The sequence below is a fragment of the Harpia harpyja genome, chromosome 9 (assembly GCF_026419915.1).
Source record: "Harpia harpyja isolate bHarHar1 chromosome 9, bHarHar1 primary haplotype, whole genome shotgun sequence".
NCBI classification, from domain to species: Eukaryota; Metazoa; Chordata; class Aves; order Accipitriformes; family Accipitridae; genus Harpia; species Harpia harpyja.
Window position 1 is genome coordinate 36,117,478 of NC_068948.1, and position 22,241 is coordinate 36,139,718.

The following is a 22,241-nucleotide window of genomic DNA, read 5'->3' on the forward strand; positions in this document are numbered from 1 at the left end:
AGTTACTCCAAAAGGTTAAACTTTCCAACCGGATTGCAGATAACCACCTAAAGAATTCACCCTCTCAGTTTCTACTGTGGAAGAATTAGGGGAGGATCAAACCCACAAAATCATATGTTACATTTGTAGGTGAATAGGAAACAAGAAGGCATTTGAAATTTTTAAGAATTCTGCTATATGAACCCATTCTCCAACTCAGCTATAATAGCTTGATATGCTTTTTTCCCCTGGTATTAATAAAGATAGATATTGCTGGTTTTGAATTCACTTGTATGTGAGCCAGCAGAGTCTATTTAAAGAGCTGACATTTAACTGTTTTACATCATCTTCTTTTGCTGCTAGCAGTGTCCTAAGTAACAGGGAATAAGAGAAACATTCCTATTTTAAGTTTAAATGACTTTGCTTTAAGAACTTTTCTTGCCCACATACAAAGTGACCTTGGCCTAATAAGGTAATTATCTCTCTCATTGAGAGAAATCTTAATAGCCATATAAAGTGTCCCTCTCTCTAAAATATAGGAGATTACAAGTGCTGAAATTAATTTATTTAATGCTATAATGCTTTATCAATATATTCATTATGGTGATACTAGGTGAAGGCTATAGGTTCTATGAAGCATTGCTCAGAGATGTGCAGTTCCACATCAGCAGTGCTTAACAACTTTAAATCTTCTCAAAAGCAGCTGATTTATGGTTTGAACAGAGTTGCCATCTTTTTCTTTTCATGCTATAGCTAAGCTATTTTACAGTACAGTAATTCCCAAACATTAGGGAACATTAAGGTAGGGGAGAAAAAAACCAAACCGGGAGGAAACTCTTGTTCAGCCATAACCTAACTTTATTATTTCAGATAAAGGGGAAGCATTTTAGGTAACATTTCACTTTTTTAATATTTGGAATTCAGACTGTATGAATGAACATACTTATTTCTGAACTAATTTGTTTTTCAGGATAAATACATTTTCAACTACAAGATAAATTGTTAATAAATCAGACAACATGGACTTCCACAATACCATAAAGTTTATTTTAAGAGGACTAACAGCCTGATATCCAAACTCTGGACACTTTATTCAGGCAACCCAAACACTGATCATGAAGCTAAAGCATTTATTGAAAAAAATACAGTCAAAACCCAAACAGTTCTCCTCTACCAACCATACTAGAAAGTAACACTGTATGTGAAAACCTCAACAAGTTGGTTTTAAAAGGTATACTCGAAGTCTGTTTCAGGCAGGAAAAATGGTCCAATTTTATTGCAAACATTCAAAACAGTTTAGTAAGTGTTTGGATAAAAACCTCTTTCATTGTGGGAAATGCATCCATGCAGTTGCATTCTGACCATCCCATGAAAGAGAGTTCTGAATAATCTTGAATTTAATATTCAAAAAGGTTTTTAAAAAACGCTGTTGCAACTAGCTGAATAAATAACTATGTAAGTAGATCGCAAAGTTGTTTTCTTACCTGCAGCAAATGCAGAACACATTACAAAGAACATTCCAACTGCAATCCTCTTCAGTGAGGATGGGAGCAAGCCATTCCTCTTTAAAATGGGGTCCACCAATTTATCTTTTAAGGGTATTAGGATCAGAATAAGCACTGCATCAAACATAGTCAACCAGGCTGCTGGAAACTGACAAGATAGATGACTTAAGTTAGCAATTTCATACTTAAGGGTTGATTTTTACTATTATTTTACAAAGGAAAAAATATTTTTGATGGAACACCGAGATCCAAAATAAACGACAGCACGCTGATAGACACTGTGAAAAGAAAAATAAGAGTGTGTAAAAGCTGAGGAAAACACTCAGCTATTCAGGTTTTCATTTAATTTGGCAGTTCATAATTCTGTTAGCTCTGAAGCACAAACGATTCCTCACCATAGTAACTCCAACAGTATTGCATATTCTCACTTTCAAGATGCGCCTCCAGCTGTGCTGAGGTGGGTATTGGTTTGTGGGTTTTTTTGTTTTGGGTTTTTTTTTGGGCGGGGGGAGGGCAGGGTTGGAGGAGCTTTCCGCTGGGACTGAACAACATCAAGTATTCAGAGCAAAAAGGTTCTTTTCACAAAAGCAAATACTACTACACATAGTTCCAAGGAAAATGAGGAATAAGAAAATTATCAGGCAGATGAAGAGAGTGCTCTAAAAAAACAAAATGTAGAACTTGGCAAAGATATTTTGCAAAGGATTTTTTTATAAGATTTCTAAGTTCCAGAGGGCTCATATTTTAGGTCCTTACTCTGAATTAATTTTTGTTAAAACAAAAGTTAACTATCTAACTAAAACTATGTGAACTCCATTTGAAAGATGAAATAGCCATTAGCATTATCACATCATCTGAGTTTTTCTGCATACATCCTGAAACATGTTTAATGGAGAAAATCACTATCCTTTGGGAGCTTTTCTGCTGTTAAGATTTTTTTAGTCATAGAACACCTGTCTGAGGAATGATTGATTGTACCACTCAAATCTAGTAAACAAAATTGTGCAGATTATTTAAATTAATACACCCCAAGATACATTTTTAAAAGCATTCAAAGTCAATATTACTGGCACACAAGTCAGGAAGTGATTCAATGCAATTAAGTAGTCTCTACTATTTTTCTTCCAGTGATATACTCTAGTCTGACAGAATTAAACTTTTTTTCTACTTCAGTCACGAAAAATTTTAATAGCCATGTTCTGTAGATCTTCTATTATTAGGCTTAGAACTTTCAGAAATATGCCACAGAACAGTAGAAAGAGTTTTACTAATGTAATACAAAATTCAATCAAAATTAAATTACACTTGTCAAATGGAACAAGAGTATGGTGTAATACGTGCATCCTTTCTCATTTGCAAGATTCAGTAATTGACAGTAAGATTCCCGTCTGTATGAATGAGACAATTTCTACCAAGCTTAATAATATTTAGCATCTCTTCTGAGCTAACAAACCAAGAGCGTACAGGAAGATTTATAAAAATGTTCTGGTTTGGGGATATTTTTTAAAACTGTATTTGGAACAGTGGGATACCATATGATGCATCGCATTGACTCTTTGACCCAAAATACAAGCACTGCTTGATCTATGTGTTTCTGATGCAGATTCAGTTTTTGATACTAAACTGTTTCTGTGTATTGAAACTCAAGGTTAGAATAGATGCATATTTTTCTAGAGATTATCCAGAGATGACCAAGGGGCCTGTGACAATCTAAAGCTATGGCCACAGTAACAGAGGAAGACAACCAGATTCCCCTAAGGCTACAAATCTCAACCACTGCAAGGATCTCAAAACCCCTCAGCCTCTAACACAGTGTGGGCATGCATCTCTCACTGCAGATGATGACAGAGATGACAGAGATGGCTGAGATGATGACAAACTACAAAAACAAGACTTAGCAAAATGTGAACCTTTAGTTCTTCATAATCTAAGCAGGAGTTGGCACTTTCACAGGAGTTTGCACCAAGAGCACCAAGTCCTTGATTGACATCAAGCTGTGTCCATATTCAGCTTTGTCAGAATCTCCAACTAGCATTAGCGTACGTATGTGGCACATTTTTAGCACTCTCTGCATGCAGACATGTTGTAACAACAGTCATTAAAAATATTACTGCTTTCTTGCTCTGCTTTACAGTTGTCGTTGCAGTTCTCCAAAGAACTCAGGCAAATGCTTTCTGGTTCACAGTTTACCAATCCCAAGAAGTTACGATGATGATGGTAAAACTGAATTCATCCTAACCTCCCCTTAACATTTCCCAGGCATTTCAGGATCATAGAATTGAAAATGGAATAATAAGCTGGTTTGCCTATATAAAAACATTCAGCAGTTTGATACATAAGGTTACATACATTGCTTAGCAACCTTCACATACTTTGAAAAATGCACAGTGAATTCTGCTGAGTAAGTCAAATTCTTGCTTATTTTGAAATATTTTGCAAAACTTTAAAACTGTCGATTTCCCTCCCTCTCCCATTCACCTGTTCATTTGCTTCAAATATCACACCAGCATTAACCTGTGTAACAGTTTGTACAAAGACTGACTTGTGTAATTAGAGTGAAGGATGTAGGAATTTTTTGTCATGGCTGAATCTGATAAGAAAGAAGAGAAATACCAAATGCCTCTGGCACTGCTGTAGTTCATACAATCAATCACTTGGTTTGGGGTTTTTTTGTTTGCTTTTCCATCTTCTACTCTATCAGCAGTCTGCAAATTAAAAGGGCATACACATATTTCACTCTTCATATCAAGAGGAAATATGTCTTTATTAGTATTGGGCAGTGGTGCCTAGAAGAGCTTAAGGAAAACCTAGACCTGATAAGGTACAATGCTGCTCACATATAATGTTATATTACTGCTCCTTTTCTTAATTACCTCAAATCACTTCCCTTTGGAGAAACCAAACTAGTCAGAATTGCTTTCAAAGATACTACCTACATAATGTATATTGCAGGTCAGCATCCTTCAGGTAGACCACATACCAAGGAAGATAGCAAAAATCAAATTAACTTATTTGACTTATGCTGTTAATGCTGTTAGATCACAGCAAAGTATTTCAAAATAAAACAAGAACACCACAACTGATGCACTGCAGAAAAAAGAGCCAGTACTGTTATGCAAGATAGAAAATTATTATTTAGAAGTATCAAGATGGCCTAGGATCATTGTTCCATTATCCTTGCCTCAAATTCTGCATACTTTAAGTAAACAGGTAAAAACACGTAACTAACTTTTAAAGCCACACTTTTAAGTTAGAAAAAGTGGATACAGGGCATGAGTGGTATTTTAAAGCCTTTTCAGCAAAAACAATGAAAGCCTTTTTTTTTTTTTTAACTAATTTAATTAAATGTAACTCTCTACTTACTACTTCAAACCAATTCTAACACCCAGAAAGGCAGTGAGGAAAGCTCAGTTTGATAACTAAAGCTCCGTGTTCATTTCTACACAATTAATATTCAGACTGACAGTATTTTTATTTTTAATATTCAGACTGACAATGGGACTCTGAAGTCCTGTGTGCGCTTTGTTAGAGGGAAGAAAATCCACTTCTCTATTCCAACAATGACAATGTTCTAACAAGACAGTCATGTGGCTCATAATAACAGAAAAAAACTGAGTCCCTTTTCATATGCAAGCAATAAAGAAATGTGAAAAGCTCAATGAAAAGAGCAAAACAGGTTACATATCAAAATGTAAATGTATTAACCTGGACTAAAGTAGAATTAGGTATATGCTAAAAAAACCCCAACCACTTTGAATGTAGTCCACAATTAAAATTGATACAACTAAAACAGAAGTCTCAGTCTAATTAGAATTTTTAAATAAGAAAATATCTTATTTTTAAATGAACATGCAACTCAAACACCACAAAACTGAACCTTGAAGTGAAAGTGGCAGTGGCTTTCCGTGCCCAAAAGCTATGCAAAAAAAAATACACAAACTGAGAACTCGGTTGAGGAAATTTGCTTTAGATCCTTATGTTGATGGCATGCATTTAAGAGAAGAAGTCTCAGACTACTCTTTCTTTAGCTTTTTTATCTGTGTAAAAGTAAGTAACTAGCATTTGGTTGGTTTAGAAGTCGTACTTTGCCAGTATCACTAACTTCCATAAAGCCTTCAGCTGTGATTCAGAAGCAGCTCAGTTTTCAAGCAGGTTCAAAGAAAAATTAAGTGCAAGCATTTTTTATTTTTGATCTGCAAAAAAAAGACTGAAGCCATTCTGTCTTACTGATATTAATTTTAAATAAAACAGAAGAAAGAAACTTAATTTTAAAAGAACACTTAGTAAGCCTGTTAATTACTTACATTCATACTTTTTTACTTCTCAGTACTGTTTCTGCAATTGTGTGATGCCAGCCTTTCTTGAAAAATATTGATTGAACAACTTCCTTCAATATGCTAAACTGACTTAAGGTAACATGAATATTGATAAAGCAGTATAAAGTTACAAATGTATCTCAGATTCCAAATTTGCAAATACTAATGTTTCAGTTAAGTATGGGTATTCCTACTGAGTTTGTAGAAATGCTTCTGTACTACTTCCAACTTTGAAAACTTAGGGCATGTAGATTTATAAGCTTTCTTCAACGATCATACTTCGTCCACTGAAGGATAAAGACACTCTTAATTAAAGCAGTGAAAGTTATCTGCATACATTTAAAACAGGATGGTGTGAACTCCATATACCTGTAGGTATGCCAAAATCTCTGTATTATGTGTCATGCTTCTAAATGCCCAATGCCTGTGGCCATCGATTCCCCTTAGTCACCACCTTAACTTCCTGGAATTTTTATACAATACTGACCTATTTTGCATTTCAACTAAAGACGACATACTTTTCACTTATTTTGCCCTGCTTACCGTATGAATGGAGTTGGTGTCATTTGATATTTCGGGAATTTTCAGATGGAGACTTTGCAATACATACGTTGTCTGCATCTAGCATTAGGAAAGATGAGTTGGATTACTTGGACAAGGAGTACCAAGACCAAGATATTTTTACATTTTTAATAATTAACAAAGATTATACCAGAGGTAAAGTTCTAATATAGAACAACAAAAAGAATTATTGTTAGAACACGGCAAGATTTTTTTAACTGTTACGTTTATTCTTACTAAAAGCACAAAGAATCATTCATGTGACTTTAAAACAATTTCTGCATATTTTTCCCCCAAAACATATTTACTATCCTAATTCATCTCACTAAAACAGAAGAACCAGAAAGGAATTAAATTGAGATCTAGACTACTTACCCTGACCTACCTGAATCAACTGCAAGATGAAACATAGCACAATATTTAAGATATGTTAATTTGTGCAACTGTTATGTTTTAATTATAATTTTAATGATATTGTTTTCTCTTTTATTATTAAGTCAAAATATTATTTGAAAGTATTCTTAGTAGCCATTTTTCATCTCACAACTTCAGGGTAAGTTTCATGTTTATGAAAAAGCCCCCAGAAAAATGTGAAATTAGATACTTTGGCATACTGGTGTCCCCGTTTCAGCTGGAATAGAGTTAATTTTCTTCCTAGTAAGTGGTACAGTGTGCTTTGGATTTAGTGTGAGAATAATGTTGATAACACACTGATGTTTTAGTTGTTGCTAAGTAGTGCTTATCCCAAGTTAAGGATTTTTCAGTTTCCCATGCTCTGCCAGCAAGCAGGGGTACAAGAAGCTGGGAGGGAGCATAGCCAGGACAGCTGACCCAAACTAGCCACAGGGATATTCCATACCATAGGACGTCATGCTCAGTATATAAACTGGGGGGAGCTGGCTAGGAGGGGGATCGCTGCTCAGGGTCTGGCTGGGCATCAGTCAGCAGGTGGTGAGCAACTGCACTATGCATCACTTGTCTTTCTTGGGTTTTATTTCTCTCTTTTTGTTATATTCATTTTCATTACTATTATTATAATATTTTATTTCAGTTATGAAACTGTTCTTATCTTAACCCATGAGTTTTCCTTTTTTTTTTTCTGATTCTCCTCCCCATCCCACTGGGTGGGGGAGGAGTGAGCGAGCAGCTGCGTGGTGCTTAGTTCCTGGCTGATGTTAAACCACGACAATTGGTAAGCTAATACAGCTTTCCACAACAATTTTATCTAGGAAATAAAAAAATTCAGAAGAAGCTACCGTCACACAGCATTATTTTTGCTAACATAATATTATTAAAATGACTCCTGAGATGCAACCCCAGGTGTGTGAAAGACAAGTAGCTAACGTTATTGAACACATGGGTATTAAACAAGTCAAACTGTCAATAACAGAGTTCTGAAAAATCCTTTTCAATATTCATCTTCTTTAGAATCACAGCTACTGAATGCTAACTGCAAGTAAACGTTATAGAACAGTTTCCCCCTGAAAGCTTTTGTGCATTTCCTCCAGGTAACTGCTCTGGAAGGTAATTTTCAGACAGGAGTTAGGTTTATAACACAGACTTAGAACTGCAACTTAATGCTAGCACCCCAAGACCTTTCAAATGCAACTGGGAGGTGAGGGAGTTACGGTCCTTAAATTAGAACTTATGTTTTTTAGACATGTAAAATAAAAATGTAACCATTTGGAACTACTCACTTGAAAATACACTGTCCAGTAAGGTATTAAAGCCAAAAAGACAGGGATAATCTTGACGAGAGCTTTCACATCTTCTACTTTATCTTCTCTGAATGGGCCCCCACGAGACAGCTTGGCCATCTCAAACAGGCTTTGCTTGCGAGGTTGCTGAAGTACTCCCTGGCCTTCACTTTTGAAAAGAATTTGAAATGTTTAGTTAAACAACAACAAAAACTGACATAACTGGCAATCTTGTGACACTTCATTATAAAAAGCTCATACATTTCCAAAATAAGTTACTCATGTAAGTTACAGCAAAACAACTAGGCCAGAATTGATCATCAGCAGGTGAAAAAGCACAAGCTGAAAACTTCCATTATAAAGGGTTCTTCATTCCCCCTCCCCCCAACGAATAAATAACTGGTACTGCAATATGCAAAACTTAAGAAAATGTATCACAAAATACAGGTTATTCTAATTCATTGAATTGTTTTGCAATCTGAATACATGAAAGCCCGTTGCAGAGGAGGCACCTGACATCTCTTATCATCAGTGACTAAATTCAGCCACCAGTATTCCAGGGGCATCTTTTAAGAGTGGAGTAACCATTTGGAAAGCAAAAAGCCAGTACACATCTTGGCTGTCCATCAAGCCACTTAAAACGTTAAATGCAGATGATAGTGTTTTTCAAATCAGAAGGCATCCCATAAACATATCTAAGCAGAGAAGAAAGTTAAATAATGCTTAAAAGCAGCATACTTAGGTTATGTTACACTTTCAGAAACTCTGAACTAGCAAGACATCGCATTCAGTTGAAAACAGCAGACTTGATCTTGCAGCATGGAGATCCAGTGATCCCAAAATGTGCCTCTCTTTCATCCCAGAACTCCCAGAAAATATCTCCAGGACTCCAGTTTTCCAGTTCCAGTTCTCAAAGCAAAAATGCACATTCTAGTATATTCTCTAGTTTGACTTACTGCCAGCTAGTTTGAACTAACTAGTTCCAACTCTTAGGCTGATTCACTGAATTCAGACTATACAAAAGAGCTCATTACAAACCTATTAGTTGAATGTTCCACATGTCTCTTTCTTGAGCAACAAGAATATGCAAGAATTTTAAACATGTCTGTGAAGGCACTACCATCAGGCGGTTTTGTGATGAAGAAACTCTGACCACATAAGAAAACCATGAATGAAATCCCAATGCAAACTGTTGGGATACTATATCCAATAACAAAGCTCACATTCTGTTGAATGTATGCAATGCCTCCCAGAGAGAGAATAGCTCCCAAATTAATGCTCCAATAAAACCAATTAAAAAATCTTCTTGTGGCTTCTGGACCCCGATCTTTGACCTGGAAAAGATTAAAAACAAGTCATTCAACTTCTGAAGAAAATGAAGCCTGTTTATTAGAATTCAATCAGGTTCAATGCATGATGAGTTTAGGTTTAATTTAGAGTCACACTGAAATGATTTAAGTGTTTTGGGTTTAGCATGTATTTGATGAAATGACACCCTACTGAGCTACCCCACTATATCAGTGACCTTGTTGAAGTTCAGCATAGGGATAAAAAAGCCATACAATACTAAATTACATAGCTTCCCCATACAGGCCCTTATTTCTACTGCACTGTCTCTCAGTGACAAAATGACCAAATGGTCATTTCTCTAGAAAAAACTCACTCAGATTAACACCCCATAGCCACAGAAGTTGAAATAATTATTTTTTTACTAAAAAAAAAATAATTAAGCTACCTAAAAATTAATATATTAGTAGTTTTGCAACAATTGTTTCTTCCAACTGTATACACAATAACAGTTAACCGTATTCCATTTTCTAAGCCTCAAATGACTACTTGGTAATTAAAGCACAAATTTAACTTTTAACACAGTCCTAATGCCTCTCATCAGAACATAAATTGAAGACTTGCCATTTTGACCTTTAAAAAAAAAAAAAATTAAATTTGGGTTGCCTGAGGTGTCACAAGGTCCCTGTAAACATTTATCCCTCTATTAAGTCAGCACTGTTCATAGTGCTATTTTTCTGCTTGAAGCTCTCAATGTCTCTCCAGTGAAAGTAAAGACAACCCTGTTTATACAATTATCCTGTACAGTTTTCACCATCACTCTTTAATCTGTATTGCCTACCATAAGTCACCCCATATTTTGTAACTAAGTCACAGGAACCCAGCATCACCCATAAGATGTGATGTAAGAGAAATTTTGCAAGTTAATATTTGAAATACATTAAAAAGATCAACTAGTCTGTAGAAAAAATCATAATATCATATTTGTCACTGTTTTATGACTGAAAGACCATTAACAGTGACTAGCAAGTCAGTGCCATGCACCAGTCTTGCCGAGCCAGTTGTTTTTGACTTCTAATTGCAAGTTTCCCTTCCTCATTTGCCAGATCTTCAAAAGATCTGTGTTTAGTTTGCAGTATGAAAAGCAAGCTATGTCTTAAGTTTTTAACATTGTCAGTTCTGATTTAAGTTCTGCTTCAAGTTTCTCAGTGGTGCAAAAACTCATCTGTATCATTTAACCAAGCCTAACAAAAGAAATATTAAAGCATCTATTCCTATGCATAGTTAATAGCATTGTTAGGCATCCAGGTAGGTCTGTTAGCATGTCAAATACAATCTTGGAGCCTAAACCCTTTCTAGTTTCAACTTGGTACTCATTTCCTAATTTTAACAGTCATCACCTGCAGTAGTGTATCAACCTAGGAATTCCTTCTAAACCCCAAACAGCAGCAGGATATTAGCAAACAATTACATCATAAACACAGTGCTCCAACTTATGTAAAGAGTTAGCAAACTATTCTATGAAATTTCCATTTCTTCATCATAAAGTCTCAGTTCTCTTATAATTTCTGCAAGGAAGATGACTTCCCACCCTCCCTCTTACAAATTACCTTGCTCATGTCTATCCAAAGAAAAGCTGGGAGATGAAAGCAAACTGATAAAGGTAAGAACAGGGCAAGCGCAGCGTGATGCTTCTATCAAGTATTATCCCAGCCTCCAACCATTAGCTCCCGAGAAACGTCCTGAACCAAGGATGGCTTCTATCTACTTAACAAATGCAGCAGATCTCCTCTCTATGAACTTGTCCAGCCTGCCTCTGAACTCAGGTCAGCTTTTAGAATCCATAATATCCTGTGGCAAAGAGCTCCCCAGCTAATTACACACTGGGAAGAACCACCTCTGTCTGTTTTGAACCTGCCCTGTACTAGCCCCACTCATTTTACCTACTTCCAGGAAACAACAGAAGACAGCTGAGCTTTATTCCATCCCTGGTCCATTTCTGCCTCTCTCCCCCATCCATTATTTCCACAAACCACTATCACATCTTCCTTCTAAGCTGCCTTGCCAGGAAGTTGTAGACTGTTTCATGATTCCTTGCATGGAAACTACTAACCACGTCTGTGGCCCTTCCCTGAAACTTCCTTCTCCATCTCCAGTATCCTTTTTGAAACAGTGACCAAAAAAGAATGCAATGCTCAAGGGACAGGCCCACCAGACTTACAATGAAAAGTATCCATTTTCTCCTTCCTTATCAAAGTACATATAAGCACTAAAAATCACATCACAGCCACGTCTGAAATGCCACTATGGCTTTTTTTGACAAACATTAATAACATAATAAAAATCACACCGAACTACCTGGTGGAATGTCTTGTCAAAGTGGAAGAATTATGAAGATGTCTTACCACAACCAGAAAACACAGTAGAGTTAAAAGCTAATCCTTTTAGTTCTTTTCAAACATCACATCAGCTGCCCTAAATATTAGCTATATTACATTTACAGTGGACTACTCCAAGTTTCCCCCTGCTGGTTATTACTTGAGCTGTGTGACAGGACAAAATAGATTGGTTTATAAGTAGACGCTACATTTTAATAAGGGGCCAAGAATAAAAAAAACATGTTATAATTTTATTATTTTATTTTTATCAAGGACAAGTATTTTTCACAAAACTGCAGGAATTCTCCTTTTCCCCCTTATGTCTGCATTATTTTCAATCACCCAAGCAGAAAGAAATATCTATCACTCCCTCCGCTCAATTTCATCTGTGCTCAAGCATAGCAGCACTCTCCTTGTACCAGCACACCAGCTCCATTATATTCTTAACATCCTACCAGCAACTGCAGCAGGAAAATGATGCACATAAATGGCACAAGTATGGTATGGGTCCTAGATCGAATCTATCTTGTGGGCTAAGGGTTCCACATCCCTGCACTGAAAGTCAAACATGTAAAAGGTACATAGGTACATGTAAAAGATGTTGTCCCCATCACAACAAAACAGCTTAAAAACAGTAGTAGTGCCTAAAAGGTATGAAAAACATCACCTCCTTAGATTTACCATGTTTTAGTCAAACTCCTTACAATACGAAAATGCAAACAATTATCAGCAAAATGCTGTGGCTAGAGTGCAAGGCTTCCTATCACTGAACGAAAACACTGTAGTAAAACTGTTTCAAAGGTGCCCTGACTCGAATGATCATTAGCAAGTATCTAATACACACAATTTATTTGCTCTAGGCAACATGTGGTTTTGCAGATGAGCTCAGATTCAGACATTTTCCACAGAATTTGCCAATATTGGGCAGCTGTCACTTATTTAGATCACCTCCCACTGCATAAAATCCAGTCCTGAGTCTCCGGTTCACTGTTCTGCATTCTTCAAACCTTACACAGTTTTTTTCCCTACTAAATGGGATAGCACATCATTCTTCAAGAATACTAAGGAACAATCCAGTAGTGCTTTTACTTCAGTAAAAATACAGAATGACCTACTGAACCGTACAAGGAGCATCCCAATTGCCCTGATTTTTTCTCTTTTAAACTGTAGGGCAAATTTTAATTGGAAAAAAAAAAAAATTCCAGCAAACAAAACAAAACCCCCAAACCCTCCTTACTCCCCCCCTCCAACTAAACAAAAACCCCACCAACAAAGAAATGAAGGAAAAGAGCAACTCTAAGCTTTCTGGCCACAGCTGCTTTGTCAGTCATTGGTCACACGTCAATGCTGCCTGCATTCAGGTGGGCCTCTAAAGAGGAAATAAAATAATCTTGCTACTTTCAAGACATCTAACATAACTTTTGCAAAAGAAAATCTAACCTAACACTTGATTTTTCTACAGTCCAAAAGGTGGGGTTTTTTATATATCTGATAACTATCCTTTACATATAGTTAATCCAAATGCAGAAAGAAATGCACAGGGACATTCTGAGTTTTATAACTGGGACCTACAGAGCACTGGATTTCAAAATAGTAAAGCAATAGTTCTCAAAATCAAGATTTCTAATGCAAAACACATATCAGACTGGTCGTGGTCAGATGACTTAGAACCACAGTTTTCATGATAAAGAATCCTCAGTGCACTATGTTATGGGAATCATGTAATCGTTAGGTTATTTACAGCCACTTTCAGACACATCAGCTGTGTAACTCTGCACTGCAATACTCTGAACTCATTTAAGATTTAAGGTTAACACCTTACAATGAGACCAAAATTTTAAATGTAACTGAAAGAAAGAGAGAAAGAGTAACTATTTCTTTAGTTACAACACCTGATGAAAAGTCATCATAAATAACTTCCACAGCACAGCTGTCCCTAAGGTTGACACTTAGACCTCATTCTGACTTAGGAGAAAGATGATCACTTGCCAAATTATCCCTCCCCTGGATTTTTCAATACCAACACCTTTCTTAGGAGATGATCCAAGGACTAACCAAAGCAGTTTGTACAGCTTGAAACCAAAAATATTACACAGCTCAAATATTAAGATTCTATTAGACTCTCTTGATTTTTATGTAAATAGCCAGGAATCTATACAAGCATCACTGCTTCTCCATAGTACCTGTGTTTAGATGCTTTGCTTTGTCACAAAGTAATTCCCTAGCTCTCTACAGCTAAGTCAGTTTCACAGAAATGGTTATCCACAGGATTTCTTTTTTTTTGCTGCAGCTAGTGCCTATCTGGTGCATACCATTCCGCTGTGACATCTGATTTCTGACATCATCTGCCAATGATCTCAAGTATTTCCTAAACCCCAACATTTCAGAGCTCCAGTATGTCATAATCTTCTCTCTCTCCCTCTTCACAGCTTGACAAATCCAAAGCTATGACCTCCTATTTGACTCACATGAAAGGAAAAAGATTATTTAAAAGTTACTGACATTAGCAGTTTCCATTTGTTCCTGCAATCGACTGACAGTCGCAAGTCGCAAATGTAACAAAAAACCCCAAACTTATCCTAGCCAACTATGCAAGCAGCCACACAACAGAGCAAGGATGAAAACATAGAAGCTTGCCCTTCTCCTTAGCCTACAAAGGAAGCACAATGACAACAGTTTTCCATAGTCAAATTTACTCTCACAGAATTCTGACCTTCTAGCAGTCCATCACTACAGACACCAGTTATTCTTTGAGAGCATCTGGAGAAAGCTCAGTAACAGAGCTATACAGTACTACTTAGTTGCTACATAATTTCAGATTTTTGTACTATAATTTGGCCAATCCACATTTCAAGTCTGCTTCCTCTCCCTAGTGTCGTATCTATTCTGTTTCTGTCAGAAACAGAACAAATAAGTACGGCCCATGTGAATGCCACAACTTCAGTTTTCAAACCGTTATCTGCAGAGTCTTAGACATCCACAGTCTCCTAAGAAGTTCAACAACAAAAAGTAACTTGCAGTCAGTGACCTTCAATTCTTTATACAAGGTCCCCCATCCTTCCCCAGAGGCTGTAAAATCTTAAGTTCTACAAATAAATAAATAAATACAGTTGAAAATCACTCTAAAGCCATCTTTACACCAGCAATTTCGAATAGCGCCCTGCCTCTGATGATGCTAATGTAACAACAATGGTTATAGCAAAGCTAGAAAATTTTTGGCAGGTTATGGGCTGATAGATTTAATGACTATGATAGCAATTCAGAAAGATATACTGTGGCTTAAAACTAGCATCTCTATCACCATAACCCCAAAACAGCTTAATCTATAATTAGAACAATTATTATAGCTGATACTAGATCAGTGGTCTACTGCTAATTTTGGCTTCACTGTTGAAGCTAAACCAGCTTTCACAATAATGAGGGATAGTCATATTGTTTCCTAACTACAGAAAGTCACAAACTGCTACACAGAAGAGGAAGTGACTGCAAAACACTTGCATTTAAAAGGGGAACTGTAAAGTGCCAGGTTGTACATATCACATGATTATAAACGCTATTCTGAGAACCATCAGTTCAGATTTAGACCTGTATGATGGATCAATCTGCAACTTCTAGAAAAATGGCTCTTACTTATAAACACAGTTAAGTAAAGCTGATCTGTACCTAGTTTGCAGTAACTGGTTTTTTGCTAAGCTGACTGACAAAAGTTACTCTATACTAAGTCTACTTAGTCACGTGTAACAGCACTTCTAAAAGCATCCATTTAACAGAAATTAAGAAACTACATCTTTTTAACTTCAGAGGAAAATAAGTATTGGAATTTAGTTTCCAATTTTCCACAAAGTGATTCTTTTCGTCTAAATAAAAAAATCCTCATTATATTTGGGCTCTCTACCCAAATTATAGATCATACGTTAAAACTGAAAAATTACATGGTAATTTTTACGAGATCTGCAAGAAAATGTAGTTAACAATATCTGAAAGGTGGTTCATGTCAGCTAAAGTGCATGATACACAATTCATACTTTCCTTTGTCTGGTATTTAAGGGAAGGAGGACAAATCGTATCAGCCCACATCCAGCCAAAACATGTTTGCATGGTATTCTGGCCTCCCAAGAATGTGACTCTGGGAGACAGACTTTATTCTCAGCAATATATATCCATCTACCCAGCAGTTTGCCACATTTCTATGCAGGGAGAAGGCACCCAAGAGGGCCCAAAATTGCACAACAAGGTAAGTGGTATGCTGTAGTATATTTAACAATAGATAAGCCAGAAGAACAGAGAAGGGGAAAAATTCAGTCCTCAGCAGAGCTCTACTGATTATTATGAACCAGAAAGGAGTATTTCTTTTGCTTCACCCTACATAAATCACTGTGAATTATCTGCAAACCTAGCCAAAAACTGCCTTCTGTGAAATCCTGGGGGTAAAGCCTTTAAAAAATCCAGCTACAACAGCTACACTTCCATTGGCAATGGTTCTTCTTTTGCTCTGTTCCTGCCATTATTTATCTCTTACATTTAATGTTCATAAAGTGTTCTGGGGATAAGCAGTCAGTTTTGAAAAACACCTTACAAGATAAAGTCATATTAAAGCTATTTCACTTGATGGGCTCATGCTGGCTTAAACAGAACCAATACACGGGGGACACACAATCCTAGGCTATAATAATGTTTTACATTTATATACTGCCTTTCACCCAGAACTCCAGAATTTATAATATATGAAAGGCCAAAGAATGACAGATGTAAACTGCACAACAGAGAACAGAGGTATGTTTGGCAAAGATACTGTGGTAGATCCCACCTCTCACAAAGAATTTCACGGCATTTCTGACACTCTAACCAGAACTCAATGGGCCGGTAAGCAGACATGCAACTGGATTGGAGGTGTTTTCCTTGCTTTGTCATCAGGAACAGTTTGGTTAGAAAAGCTGCTCAGTATCTAAGCATCTGAAATTCTCAATTTTTAAAGCAGAAATTATACTCCAACATCCACAGTCAGCATACTGTCTTCGCATAAGACTGTAAAAAAATACATGCAACAGCGCATACCAGTTAATACTGAACTATGAGCTGTCTCTCAAATATTTTCTGTAAAGCCACTTGGTTCTGCAGTGATGAGGTTCTGCAGTGATGATCCAATGAATGATACCACTGAAGTGGATCTGAGTAAGGTCGTTTGACAGGACGTGTCCTTGTGAGAACAGCACAGGTAATGTTTACCACGCTGAGAGCACCTTCCCACCTGTCATGTGGTGCAACATTAGCCTGCACAAAAATACCACTCAAGGGCACTGGAGTACACAGAGAATACCTAAAGCATAAAAAACTGTTTGTTCTCTAGCCTTCATTTATCACGGGATGATAAAGGCCTCTGACCACTGCCCTAGAAGGCCCATGTTATCCTTGTCAAAGCTAACATGTATATCAGATATTTCACCCGATGAGCTCCGAGATCAAATTAAGTGGGTACAAATGCTGCAATGGAGGATAATTAACAATCCACTTAATGGCCATTAAGTATTCAGCCCAACTCCTCAAGATGGTGATGGCTTAGCCAAATCAGGTACTACACGTAAGGCAGGGCTACCAGGAAACCAAGGGTCATAAGATATCTGACACCACACAGACACCAAAATTACACCAAACAGGGTACAACTTAACAGCTTGCGTTACACAGGGAACAAAGCTGGATGATCTGATTCCCTCTAAGACTTAACACCGACAGAGATGTGAATCAGTAGGCGCACTGTCCACCCCACCAAGGCAAGCCCCTCTGCATGACTGACAGCCATCCCCTGGTTCAGATCAGCACCCACAAACGATTCGGCAGCTGCCAAATAATACTTGACCTGGTCCGCCCCAAAAGGGGTGATGTTGGCCTTGACCGACCCGACGCCCAGCCCCACGAGGACCAGTCCAACGAAGGTGGCGGTGGCACAGTAGCGGGTGGCTCCCACCTGGGAGCAAGGTGCCACGGTGACGTTGGCCGCTGGAGAGGAGCAGTTCTCTACGGGGAACAAGGGGATGTCCCCGCAGAGGCCCTGGCGGGTGTGCGGTGCAGCGATGACAGGGAAGGCCAGCATGCCCAGCAGGTAGAGCGCCATGCTGAGCAGGATGGTGCCAAACTTGCCCAGGAGGGCATCGGCCAACCAGCCGCCGAAAGGTGACACCAGGTAGGTGATGCCCATGAATAGCAGCAGGGCCTGGCTGGCCTGGGCACCCTCCCAGCCGTAGGGAGGCCCGTTGAGGAAGAGCACCAGGTTGGAGGTGATGCCGTAGAAGGCCACTCGCTCCAGCAGCTCGGCCAGCAGCACGGCGGCGCAAGCCAGCCGCCGCCCGTGAAAAGCGCTGCTCGCTGCCCGCCCGCGTTCCCCGCTGCTCAGCAAGGGGCTGCGCTCGCTCGGCTCGGCCTCCTCCATGACAGCGCCTCCTTCCCGGCCCCGCCGCGCTTCCCGGCCCACCCTGAGGAAACTTGGCCGCCGTCGCGCGGCGGGGCGGGGCGGGGCCCGGCCCGGCCCGCCCAGGCGGGGAACGGCGTGCCGCCGTTGGCTGAGGGGGCCGTCGCTCCGCCGGCAGCGCCGTCACGTGGGCGGCTGGGCCGCAGGGAGCGGCGGCTGAGGCGAGACGCGGCGGGGCTAGCGGCGGGGCGGGGTGGGATATGGCGGACCGGAAGCTGTGGGGTGGGTCCGCTCGGAGGTACCGGCTGTGAGGGCAGCCCGGACCGGGCGGTCGGGCCGAGCAGGCCGCGGGGCCCCTCCTCAGCGCCGGGCCGAGCTGAGCCGAGCCCAGGGTTGGGTACACCTCCGGGCGTGCGGAGCTTCCGTGGGGAAAAGAGGCAGCAGCTTTCTCCCCGCAGGTTTTCCCTCGCCGTTTTCATTAGGATGCCAGGCGGGGTAAAGAGGGGAGGGGGGGGGAGGCTGCAGCTAGGAAAATCGATTTTATGGTTATTTCCTGTGTTAGGTCGGGCTGAGAGTTACGTTTTGGGCATTAACTGGAGCTGCGTGGCTTTGTAAACGACACGGGTTCAGCGCTGGCTTCCCCGAGAGCCCTCGCTGCCTCCTTAGGTTTATCCAGCGATAACGACGACGGCGAAAGAGAAACGCGGTTTGTTTCGCTGCTGCGCTTCTCAGTCGGGAAAACAAAAGCGAGGACTGTCCCCGCCAAATGAATATTTTTATATCTCTCTCTCTCTCTACGTGAACGTGCGTTCTAAATGACTCTCCTCGTCGGTGCAGTGCGGCGTCTTCAGCGCTCGGAGCCGCCCCGTCAGCACCCACGGGCCCCCCACGCACCCCCCCCGCCCCGGGGCGGGAGAGCACCCACCGGGAGCGTGGGGTGCGCGGTTCGGTTTGTCTGAGGTGTGCCACCGGTAATGGTCCGTCCTAAGCACACGTGGAGAATGAAGGCTCGGATTTGGATGGAATGAAGCGCACGATAAAAATGAGAAAACAGGCACTAGTGGTTGCAGGTTTGGAGCCCTAAGACGTTCTTTTGTTCCACCATCACTTATGTTGGGGTAAAGATGGTGAAAGTACGTCATTGTCTTCAACAGCAGACTTAAAAGTCACATTTCTTGGCCAGAACAAAGTGGGAAAGATACTCCTGGTTGTGTGTTTCCAATGGAAAAGGTAATTTGATTGACATCATATAGTTACACCCACTATTTAGGTATGACTTAAAATTTTTGGAACAGCGTCAGTAATTGAGCAAGCGATGCTTGTAAAAGTAAATGTATTCATTTAATGATGGGCCTTTGTAAATAACATATGCCATAAAAATGACTCATTAAATCTATTTGCTGTCTTAACTAGTTAAATTTCCTGACAAAGGACAATGAGGAAAATGCAACTAGCTCTAGAGAGAGATCTTTTTGTGAACTACTGTAACATGACTGATTCTGTAATTTAAAAAATTACATTTCAGCTTTGCCCAGCTTAATACAGTATATCATCTCAATTGCGATGACATTTTCTAAGGGGTCTAGTAGTATTTGCTAGAGACTATGAGGTAATTAAGCATACTTTGCTTTATTGTGTGTTTTAATATGCAGATATCCCATTCTAGGCCCTTCGTGATTTACCTTCATGAGCGGGGCGAGATTTTTATATTGGCCTACCCCAAAACTGTTACAAACATCTAGCAATGCTGAATAGTATTTGAAATGTACATTATAAAATGTTACTTAAATCTTCGGGTATTGAGAGATAGGTACTCACTAAAGTTCAGAAGCTACTGTTACAACCTGAACACTCTCTCTGGAAGTATAGCAGCTTCAGGAAGGTGGTTTTTAATTTTCCTCCAGACAAGAACACTTAGCTACAGTATATTTAAAACTTCATTAAGATACATCCATGACCCTTTCTTTGAGTACCATGAATGCACCTATGTCTATACAGCGATACATTAGTGCATGTACATGTTTTCAAATACACAACAATACTTGATGCTGCAAAGACTTGTAGATTTTTAATTTTTTCAGTCAAGGCCTATATAGCAGAAAACCCAGAGTTACCATAAATAGTAATAAAATGTTAAGACCTCTTCGAATGTTTCCTTTATTTCTTCTTTATTTCCGAGATGACTGGTTAAGTTTCCTCATTTGTCTCATGGAGCAGGCCTTGTCTTACTTTGATGTTTGCATTTTTGTCTTTTTTGTGTTATGCACTAAATGTGCTTGATAGCTATTGTCTGGTTTTAGAACTAGCAGCGGTGAAAAGTTACAACGGCCAGGCTATTTTTAATTAGGTATCTCATGAAGATATCAAAACCCCAGCTTGCTTTTAACCCAAAATATGACTTTCTGAGCATAGTCGCATATCCTGCTTTAGGCCATGCAGCTAGGGAATGTCCCCATTTTGGATTACGTAGGCTGTTTTAGGTACAGGGCTGCAGCAACAGGGGAAGGTGTGTTTCTTGGTTGGCGTGCGCACTGCCAACCTTTTGTGGTGCGACACAGCCGGATGGCAGCTGGGTGAGCTATGTTGTGTGGGGGAGATCTTGGAACCAGAAGGAGGGTCCGTTGGGAAAGGGTTTAGTGTAGCAATATAGCAGAAGACTGAAAGGCAGCTGCATAAGCTTCGTGCAGTCCGTGTGATGTGTTACGGGTGTGTTTGTTAGACTGACAATTGGGCAGCAGTGACTAACAGAGATAACTGGTGCTAAATTTGAGGGTGTTAAGTGCTCTCAAAATCCAAATATGCTTCATATAGGCCACTTACAGTGAAACAAATCTCAAGGCTAGAATCCTGGCCAGATTGACAAAAGCCCTCTAAATTTCAATGGGGATGGGATGTCATCCCAGAAATGCTTTCTAAAATGGTGATGAAAATAGCTTGGTCCTGCCTACCCTTAAATTAGCATTTACGCTATTTTTAGCATTTATGCAAGATTTGTTGCTCTTGAAGTTGTCGCCATCGTTCTTAGTTTGGATGGAGTTTAATATGGTCCAAACAATGTTGTGCTGAATTATTTCTAAGTGATAACTCAGTGAGATGGAGACAGTTGAATGTAGCTCTGCAGCATAAAGGCCCATTAGCAAAACGTGAGCCAGCGTACCAATATGTTTACAATTTGCCAGAATACACTCCAATATATATCATTATCACTCCTAAACCCTCAATTCCTGAATACCTGTCATCCTCAGAGATCCATACAACTTATCTGAAGAACTACTATTTTAAAAATTGTTAAATTTAAGAGCCTTTCTCTGTATGTGGCATATTTTTCTCCCTCTACCTGACATTGAGACTTGAAGACTGATTTAAGCCACAATAAACAGGCACTGCAGTTTGCAGACCACCTTTCCCCGTCTTCTATAGTCTTGGGGAAACACAAGCATCCATGTGGCCCTGTGGTGCATTACATCAGGGAACCGGAGCAGATTGTAAGTATACAAGCAAAAAAGTGAGTTTCTGTTAGATCAAGCCCTCCTTCTCATCTTGTGACAAATGTCCTGCAAACATTCTCCACGCTTTTACAAAATGTTGAACCAAGTTCACGGCTGTGGATATCTACAGTCAGCCACCTGGCCCCTATCAGTCTCCCAATAGACTCCCAAAACTGGCCTCTCAGTCTTACTGCCTGCTGCCCCACCCATCCGCTCTTAGCTGCTCGCTGTGTTTCTGGTTATAACTGGGGTTTATCCTGAAGACCAGCTTGATAGTTTGGGATAGTTTTCTTGGTCCTGAGTTTGGGCTCTCCGTTTTTCCCTTCCCTGCTTTGTTTTAACCCTGGATTTGGCCTGCTGCTGTGGCAGCGGTGGTTCCCCGCTAGAACTTTCCCCTGGTCTTACACACCTTTGGCTCTGCCTTATCGTATGGCCTTCCTGGCATTTAGCGTGGACTTTGACCATCCCGTTGCCTTGTTCTTCGGACTAGCACAGTCCTCTCGCTTTTCTGGTTGGTGGCATCTGATCCACAATTAGTTTTTGTTCCATTCCTGCACCGAATATGAACCACCTTCACCTTGGGAGACACATGGCGACCGTGGTGTAGCTGAGGAACTGCCTCAGGA

At 39.6% G+C, this 22,241-nt stretch overlaps 1 protein-coding gene across 2 annotated transcripts in view; it reads right to left on the minus strand.

The window, feature by feature from the left end:
• The window catches only part of SLC15A4 (solute carrier family 15 member 4), a 31,530-nt gene extending 13,307 nt beyond the window's left edge, over positions 1-18,223 (minus strand). Inside the window, exons 1-5 of one of the 2 annotated variants that reach the window (XM_052796225.1) lie at positions 17,579-18,223; positions 9,097-9,392; positions 8,059-8,227; positions 6,344-6,421; positions 1,464-1,632 (exon numbers count right to left, since the gene is read on the minus strand). In XM_052796225.1, the coding sequence (XP_052652185.1) occupies positions 1,464-1,632; positions 6,344-6,421; positions 8,059-8,227; positions 9,097-9,392; positions 17,579-18,148 (1,282 nt within the window). In that variant the 5' untranslated portion in view covers positions 18,149-18,223. The remainder of the gene's footprint in view (positions 1-1,463; positions 1,633-6,343; positions 6,422-8,058; positions 8,228-9,096; positions 9,393-17,578) is intronic. The other variant, XM_052796224.1, reaches the window with a different exon arrangement.
• Positions 18,224-22,241: the final 4,018 nt, after the last annotated feature.